The sequence below is a fragment of the Camelina sativa genome, chromosome 20 (genome assembly GCF_000633955.1).
Source record: "Camelina sativa cultivar DH55 chromosome 20, Cs, whole genome shotgun sequence".
Lineage (NCBI taxonomy): Eukaryota > Viridiplantae > Streptophyta > Magnoliopsida > Brassicales > Brassicaceae > Camelina > Camelina sativa.
The window spans coordinates 8,382,211-8,390,769 of record NC_025704.1 but is presented as its reverse complement, the minus strand read 5'-3'; the positions used below and the strand labels follow the sequence as shown (position 1 = coordinate 8,390,769).

The following is an 8,559-nucleotide window of genomic DNA, read 5'->3' as shown; positions in this document are numbered from 1 at the left end:
TGTGGTTTGAGTAGTAATGGAGAGATGTGGAGGTGATGACAATTTCCCCAAATGATCGAATCTGATTATACTAAGCGATTATTATTTCCTTTTCAACAGAAGGAAGTCAAGCCAATGTTCTGATCCTTTCTCTCTTTTACTTTAGTTTTTTATGTTTTGAATGTTGTGACACTAGTTTAAGACTAGCCTAGTGTTTGTGGTTTTAGTTGTTTGTTCCTTGCGTTTTTGGTTGTGTCAAGACAATATAGATTGGTAATATGGAGAAATGGGAGGTGATGACAATTTCCCCAAATGATCGAATCTGATTATACTGAGCGATTTTTATTTCCTTTCAACAGAGGAAATCAAGCCAATGTTCTGATCCTTTCTCCTATAATACTTTGCCTTTTGTGTTGAATTTGACTATAGGTTCATCAGATTAGGTTTTGTTCTTTGTTATTTTTCCTGTGTTTTCGGTTGGAGCTATGACAATATGTGGTATGGAGAATATGGAGGTGATGACAATTTCCCCAAATGATCTAATCTGATTATATTATGCGATTATTATTTCCTTTTCAACAGAAGGAAGTCAAGCCAATGTTCTGATCCTTTCTCCTTGCAACAAATTTTTTCTTCGTTAAGCCTCTTTTTTTTTAGTCCGATGGTTTGGAAAATTTGTTTCTTTCTCGTTAACAGAGACAGTTTGGTTGAATTTATACTTATGTACTGACCGAGATGGATGATGAACTGAGACTTATTCACAGCTGGTTGACTGATGAACATCCTTTAAAACCAAACTAAATGCGAGTATTGTTCAAAAACTTTCATAATTTATAATCATAGTTATCCCATAAATTGAGTATTTAAATTATTCTAAACGTCGAAATTCATAAACAAAATCCAAAGGACCCAAATCGAATTAAAAGCAGACAAACAATGAATACACACTTCATTTCTTTAAATATTAGCAAACACTTTTGTTTGCATCCTATGAACTAAAAAATTGTCAAAAATATAACACAAAAGTATTTTTCTATGTGCATTCTTCTTGTCGTGAATGACACAAATGTGCATTCTTGTCCTGAATGCACACTTTGTTTTCTTCGATATATATTTTTTTTTTTCTAAAAAAGAAAAGAGAAATATGTTTGATGCATCAGAAACTTTGCCACCATAAAATCCAAGATTTATAATCATAAATATTAATATTTTGCTATTTTTTTAGTATTGGCATATTTTAATTAAATATTAAATTATATTTATAATAGATAGATAAAAGTGTAATTTAAAATATATTTTCAATTTTAACTAAGATACTAGATTTTAACCTGCGGTATACCGCGGAACTATATTTTTAAAAATAAAATAAAAATCTAAATTTTTAGTAGATTAAATAAATATATATATGACTAATGTTTTGTAAATTTTAAATGTATATCCTTTATATCTATATATTATTTAGGTTTATAGTTTAAAAATTTAGGTTTACCACCTTAAATTGTTAAATTCAGAATATAACTCGTGATATAACATAGTACTGCTTATTTATTTACATAATCGTAATTTAATAAACTCAATTAGATATGCCTAATATTCTAAGTCGATGGTGTTAACAAAATAATGAACTGATGATTTACTAAGAATTAATGATATAATTTTTAGTTTTTATTAATACACAAACTCATCCCGCTACATACCCAAACACAATTTTTCTTTCTTGCTTAAGTAAGACATGCATGTTTTTCAAAATCCAAACAACGAAAAATGCAAAAAAAATATAGTTACATTAATTTTATGTATTTTATGATGATTTAAAGCAAGTAAACTAAATAAATCAAACAAAGAAGATAAGAAAATCATAATTTTAATTAAAAAATATTATTTTATATTTCAAACAAAATCTTTTAATTGTGTTTGGTTATAAGGATAGTAAATAATTATTTGAAGATATTGTAATTAATTTAATTAGATATTGTAATTAGTCATTGATTGATTATTGATATATTTTAGGAATTTTTGTTTAGCCTAAAATATTGGTTTTAAATTCTAATTTAAAATTTAATGATAATGATATTCCTTGTAAATAAGTAGCAACTCTAGGATTTATTTGCTAAATGTCTCCAAAAATGTATATATAGATTTTAGAAATAAAGGTGGTCGTTTTGGAGGAAAATAAAGTAATAGGCTTTTTAGAGAAAACATAAAAAAAGTAGGAGATCTAGTAATAGACTCAAATGGTAATCAATAAAAAAAGAATATTTTTGATAAAAAGAAACTCAAATCATAGGATTTTTATTGGTCCAAACACTCAAAAACTAATTTTTTAATATTAGATATTAAGATTTTTTTTATTAAAAAATATAAGCAATTCCAAAATAGAAGAAAAGTAATAACATTCTTACTCATACCTAATCATAAATAAATAAAAAAGAAGATGATGATGGTTATTCGATACAAGGTTGAGGTTGCATCACAACCATTATAGCTCAAACTTGGTACAATGTTAGTAATTAATATGTTTTCCTTTGTTGATTTCATAATTAGCGTATTTAGCTGAATTCATTTAACATTTGGTTAATTTCATAATTATGTATATAGTTAAAGCAACAATATCAGCCTTGAATTTCAGAATCAGTTGTTCCACACTATCTTCTTAATTTTAACGATTTTGTTTCTTAACTGAGTTGCTTGAATCGAGAGAGAGAGATTTGGTTGAATATAGAACAATAGACGTAGAAAAAAAAACATAGCTAAGTCTAGTTTTTTTTTCTCTCAGGCGACGTTATCGAGGAAGCTATTGCTTTAAACACTCTCGGCGCTGGTGGAGCTTCGGTTCACCGACGTCGAGAAAACTTAACCGATTTGTCCTTATGCTTCAAGATCCTGCTCCTTTTTTCTCTCTGTTTAAGTTTTTCCCATTTTTTCCCCTTTTGTCCAAGCTTTTCAAGCTCTTTTGAACTCTTTTTACCCCGACGGCTGTGTATCAAGCAAAGGACAGAGGTGGTTTCCGGTGAACTCCCTCTCTCAACTTTTATCCGCACCACAAGAACAGAAGCATCTGCAAGTCAGCGAGTTACAAAAATCGGATCTCCTTTTAGATCTGAAATTTTCTCGATCTGTACTTCACTTCACCCCTGAAGAACCCTCACCCTGGGCTTCGTTACTGGCAGGAGGCATCTCTCTTGGACCAGTAGATGCGCCATGCTCAGGGGAGACGTCGACGGCGCAAGGCGATCTTCTTCTGGGGGCAACTGCTAAACAATCTGAAACGAGTAAGTCTTCTTGCCTCCCCGCCGTAACATCGGACCAAACTCATACCAAACTATTGATGCATCGTGTACTTCCGATGAGCCCGTGTTCAAGGCAAAACTTTCAACCCTCTCCGGCCAGCCGCCTTGGTCTCTCTCTGTTGATAGCCAAAGATCGATTAGGGTTTCCCTTAGTGGACCCTCAATCAGTTTTTGGCCCATTAAGGCCCCAACTAATTAAGCCCAATAAGTGTGCCTCAATTCCAAATCCGTTAAAGCCCAGGTACGACCTCATATCTAAATTGTCGAAGTTAAAACCTAGTCGACGGTGTGATCAAGATTACGATGCCTATGGATTCCATCGGAGAAGTAATTCACTGTTGTTACTATGGCGGAACTTCCATCTTCTGAAAACCCTGGTAGAAGTATTCCTTAAGGCTTTGATTTATGAACCTTATTGTTTGAGTTTGTCTGGTATTTGGTTCCCGATTCCAATTCGTCCGAGCATTGTCTATGGCTATGGTTTGTCGACCAGGTCTCATGTCTCGGCGAAACTAGTGAAACACCTCAAGCATCAGAGCATCTCGATCCCTGCTCGAACCCTTGTCAAAGCTTTACACTCTGTAGCTCTTCTCATGCCGGCGAGAATCACAGCTTTGCCCCTTTACTCAACGCTACTTCGTCATGTTATTACGACAGTGGCAATCTCTTCACCCATCATGGAAGAAGTATCGACAATCCTTGACCTCACATAGCTTTTGGCTCAAAGCTCTCAGGAATCAATTGTCGATTAACCTTATCTACCTTGTTTATCTTTGCTGCTTTGTTATTTTGGCATTGGGGAATGCCCATTTCAAGTTTGTTTTAAACAATGGATTCTCAGAATCCTCCTTGTTCTGTATTTGTTATCTTCTTTAATGGAATGAAAGCAAATGTTTGACCAAAAAAAAAAAAAAAACTGAGTTGCTTGAATCATCTTCTCATATGTACCCTAAACCCAATTCTTTTTTACCAACTTGCACCTCTATTCGTTTGCTTAGACATTGAAATTTAATTATCAGACCTTTGTTGGGATCATAATTCATTTGAGTTGGCTAAAATATTTTTAGACAATTTCTAAGGTTCGTTTGCAATTTATAAACAAAAAAAAACAACAAATTTTAGAATTCGATTTAGGTACTGAATCAATCAATCCAAAAACTAATGTAGATACATGAACTCACATTCACTTCATCATTTTGTTGTTTTTTACTTTGTATTTGTCCATCACAATCATAGAAAAAAAAAATTTGATCGAAGAGAGATTATCGTAATTAGAGAGAAAGAAATAATCAGATCGGAGAGAGATTATCATAGTCGGAGAAAAAAAAAAGAATCTGATGAAGAGAGATTAACGAAGAAGAAATGATATAAAGCATTATTCGATCTGGTTAATAAAACTTTCCATTCATGTATTTCTCTGTATTTTAATATTTTAGGGTATTTCTCTAAATAATACATATTTGTAATTTACAATTTTTAAAAATATTCTGCCCCTATTATTACTATTATTAAACATTTTTATTAATAAATTATGTTTATGAAATATAAATAATAGTATAAATATTTTAATTTTAATATAACTAAGACATTCTCGAAAATAAAGGTAGTCATTTTGGAGACAAAAAACAAAAACAAAAACAAAAATAGTAGACTTTTAGAGGATACATAAAAACAAAAATATTGGACTTTTTTTGTTTTAAGATTAGCACAGGTAAATTGGGATTGAAATTAAATTATACCAGAGAGAAGATCTAAACCATATCCGATAACCGACTTGTCTCACATTTGATCCGGTTCTGCTCGGAAAAAAAAAGAGCAAAAAATTCACATTTAACCATGTTCAGAAAAACGACGTCGTTCCCACATCTCCATCACCTTCACCAGCTGATTTTGCCGCCGTCACGGCTAAACTTCTCGGAGAATACGACCGGAGAATTTTTGATCCGGGGAGAGATGGAGACATATCTGAAAAACAAGAAGTTGATAGCTATAGGTTTTCTTCTGATCCATTCCATCGCCATTCTCATCTTCACGCGTGGCTTTCTTCTCACTCGAACAGAGCTTCCTTTTCACAGTACTTGCTCCGACGTCTCTCTCTCTCCTTGCCTTACTTCTCCACCACCCCTAATTCACGATTCCGTCCCCGATTCGCTCCCTAGCCACTCTAATCACACTCAGCCTAAATGTTGGACCAAACCTGTTGTCGATCGCGTCATCATCATTGTCTTAGATGCTCTCAGGTTCTGAAGGCTTTTCAAAAATTGTTCAATTTCACAATTCCATAAGCGTTTCGTGATTTTGACTGTTCTTCGTTTTTATTTTTTCTTTTTCAGAATCGATTTTGTGGCTCCGAGTGCTTTTTTCCCAGGTGAGTTGGAATGATCTTTGTGCCTATGTATTGCCTTGTTACTGATTTGAGTATTGACTTGAAATGATAAGTAATTCTTTGATTGACAGAACCAAAGCCATGGATGGATAAATTGACAATCTTGCAGAAGCTTGCATTTGCTAATGAATCGTCTGCTAAGATCTTTAAGGCTTTTGCTGATCCTCCTACTACGAGTTTGCAGCGTCTCAAGGTCCCAATTCTAAAAAACTTTCTAGTTTTGATTGCTTCAACTCTTTTCATATTCTAGTGTGTGATTTCTTTAGCTGTGTGAACTCAGGGATTGACAACTGGAGGATTGCCTACTTTTATCGATGTTGGGAACAGTTTTGGTGCACCTGCTATTGTTGAAGATAATTTCATCAATCAGGTTTTGGCTTTATTAAAACTAGAGTGTTTGTTTTGTAATGTCTGATTTTATCTTTGGTTGCGCGGTTGTAACTTGAATGGGTTCTCTCTATGGATAGTTAGTGCAAAATGGGAAACGGTTGGTGATGATGGGTGATGATACTTGGACACAGTTGTTCCCAAATCAATTTCAAAAGTCATATCCTTTCCCTTCTTTCAATGTTAAAGACTTGGATACTGTAAGCGATTACTGTTTTGCTCTCTTATAATATCTATGTTCCCGAAGTAGATATAGCCTTTTATGTATGTGTGCTTTTTTATAGGTTGACAATGGATGCATTGAGCACCTATTCCCAACCCTTTACAAAGATGATTGGGATGTTCTTATTGCACATTTTCTCGGAGTGGTATGCCAACAATATTGTTTTGTCTTTATTTTTTGTCATCCTGCCATTTATATCTTTGATTCAGTGAATTTCAATATTTGCAGGACCATGCAGGGCACATATTTGGAGTGGATTCCAGCCCAATGATTAATAAGTTGGAGCAATATAATTCAATGTTAGAGGTAAACTTCTGTTAGCTTTTCTTGTTAGTTGCAAAAAGTTATTAGTATGCTATATGTACTCTTGTTTCATTCTCGCTTTACTTGCTTCATCTAGAAAGTCATCAGTATATTGGAGAGCCAGGCGGGACCAGGTGGTTTGCATGAGAATACTATGCTTATCGTAATGGGTGACCATGGACAGACATTAAATGGGGATCATGGTGGAGGGACTGCTGAAGAGGTAAGAAATAGGTTTTCTTCCTATACTCACTCGGCTTCAAGATTATTAATCCACCATTACTTCTAAATCCCTTTACAGGTAGAAACATCCATGTTTGCTATGAGTACGAAGAAGCATACAACTTCGGTTCCTCCTGAGTTCGATACCTCATCTTGTAAACAAAACTCGGTAATTGTGACTTGTGAAAACATATTCCTTGGTGATCAGAAGATTTGATTTTAAGATATTAGTGGGATTTTATTTTGTTCATCTTAATGTCAGGACGGGGAGCAGATTTGCATCAGCTCCATTGAGCAGGTCAGTATCAAATTTGGTTTGATGCCTTTCCTCTTGCTTTATGCAAACCTTTTTGCCACAATTAATTGTTTTGGGCTATTTGCAGCTTGATTTTGCGGCAACATTGTCAGCTTTGCTTGGGATATCCTCTCCTTTCGGAAGGTGCCTTGTAAGGGATCATTGTCAAATTTTATTTCCTGCTTCTGTTCAGGAAAATAACCATCCTCGCATATTTATGATTTCTAACAATTCGTACATATTTCAAATTTCAGCATTGGGCATGTCAACCCTGAGCTCTATGCTCTTGGTTCCAGCAACTGCAATTTGGATAAGTCTGAGTCAGGCAATTCTGGCACCCAATCGGCTGTTAAAGAGTGGATGAAAAATTACGTTAATGTTCTTTGTGTGAATGCTTGGCAGGTAACATGTCTTTCAAATGGAAAACTTAAAACGATTTCTTGTAACGAATTTGTGTTTTAGGACTCTCACCTTCCAATTCCCTTTATATGCAGGTGAAAAGATATATAGATGTTTATTCTAATTCATCTGTTGTTGGTTTCTCTTCCGATGATATGGCGAGGATATCAGATCTATATGCTGCAGCAGAACAGAAATGGTCTACTTCTGTCAAACACATATTGATGGATAGAAATGGAGATGAAGACAATACAAATATATCTGCCTTTAAAGAGCAAATTGCAGCATACCTGAATTTCTTCTCAAGCGTTGTTGAACTTGCCCGGTCTAAGTGGACAGAGTTCAATCTGAATCTAATGATTACGGGGTTTGGGATATTGGTTATATCACTCATCCTTCAGTTCCTTGTTGTTTTCTATGGCGACAAATCTTATGCAGTGGGTTCTTGGTTATCCACTGGTACAGCTTTCACTCTCTTTCTAGTAACGATTCGTGCTGGCAGCTTTCTTTCGAACAGCTATATTTGTAAGTTCAAGTAATTTTATTATAAGGCTGAGCTTTTCTCTCTCTTTTTCTTTGTGCTAACAGAGTACTTTTGTGTCAATAGTGGAAGAAGGAAAAGTTGCAAACTTTCTCCTGGCAACAACTGGACTTATCAAGCTACGGTACTCTGTCATGAGAAAAACAATGCGGAAAGAAGTCAGTATTCTCTTACATGTCGTTTTTACTTCTGGTTATTACTTTAAAGTTACTTGCTGGGTTATAATATTTTCGATTTGCAGGCTGTCATATTTCTCGCTATTGCTTCTGTTCTCAGAGTTTCTATAGATATTGGGCTAACAAAGCAAGCTGCAACTTCCCAGTTTATGAGTAGTTCACCATCGTGGATGCTTGGGATAGCTCTAGACCTTCCAGCATTGACTTATGCGATTGAAATCGCACCAATTGTATCAGTGGTGATACTCATTTGCGTGCTCTACATAGCGATTGCTAAAACACCCAGTGAGGGGATGTGGAAGTATGTTACTGTTGGTAGTATGATAAGCTACTTTTTGATAGCATTGCTCTGGGCATC

At 34.5% G+C, this 8,559-nt stretch overlaps 2 protein-coding genes across 2 annotated transcripts in view; both read left to right on the top strand.

The window, feature by feature from the left end:
- Nucleotides 2,888-4,171, top strand: LOC104772316 (the record flags this gene model as incomplete). Its single annotated transcript, XM_019242311.1, has 1 exon — nt 2,888-4,171. A coding segment is annotated over one exon (1,095 nt), but the record flags the coding sequence as incomplete, so codon positions are not given.
- The window catches only part of LOC104770017 (GPI ethanolamine phosphate transferase 3-like), a 5,946-nt gene continuing 2,511 nt past the window's right edge, over nt 5,125-8,559 (top strand). The window contains exons 1-15 of the mRNA XM_019242557.1: nt 5,125-5,509; nt 5,603-5,637; nt 5,727-5,848; nt 5,936-6,025; nt 6,123-6,242; nt 6,327-6,410; nt 6,494-6,571; nt 6,666-6,791; nt 6,870-6,959; nt 7,053-7,088; nt 7,174-7,229; nt 7,340-7,487; nt 7,580-8,009; nt 8,092-8,183; nt 8,267-8,502. Coding sequence (XP_019098102.1) covers nt 5,223-5,509; nt 5,603-5,637; nt 5,727-5,848; nt 5,936-6,025; nt 6,123-6,242; nt 6,327-6,410; nt 6,494-6,571; nt 6,666-6,791; nt 6,870-6,959; nt 7,053-7,088; nt 7,174-7,229; nt 7,340-7,487; nt 7,580-8,009; nt 8,092-8,183; nt 8,267-8,502 — 2,030 coding nt within the window. The 5' untranslated portion in view covers nt 5,125-5,222. The remainder of the gene's footprint in view (nt 5,510-5,602; nt 5,638-5,726; nt 5,849-5,935; nt 6,026-6,122; nt 6,243-6,326; nt 6,411-6,493; nt 6,572-6,665; nt 6,792-6,869; nt 6,960-7,052; nt 7,089-7,173; nt 7,230-7,339; nt 7,488-7,579; nt 8,010-8,091; nt 8,184-8,266; nt 8,503-8,559) is intronic.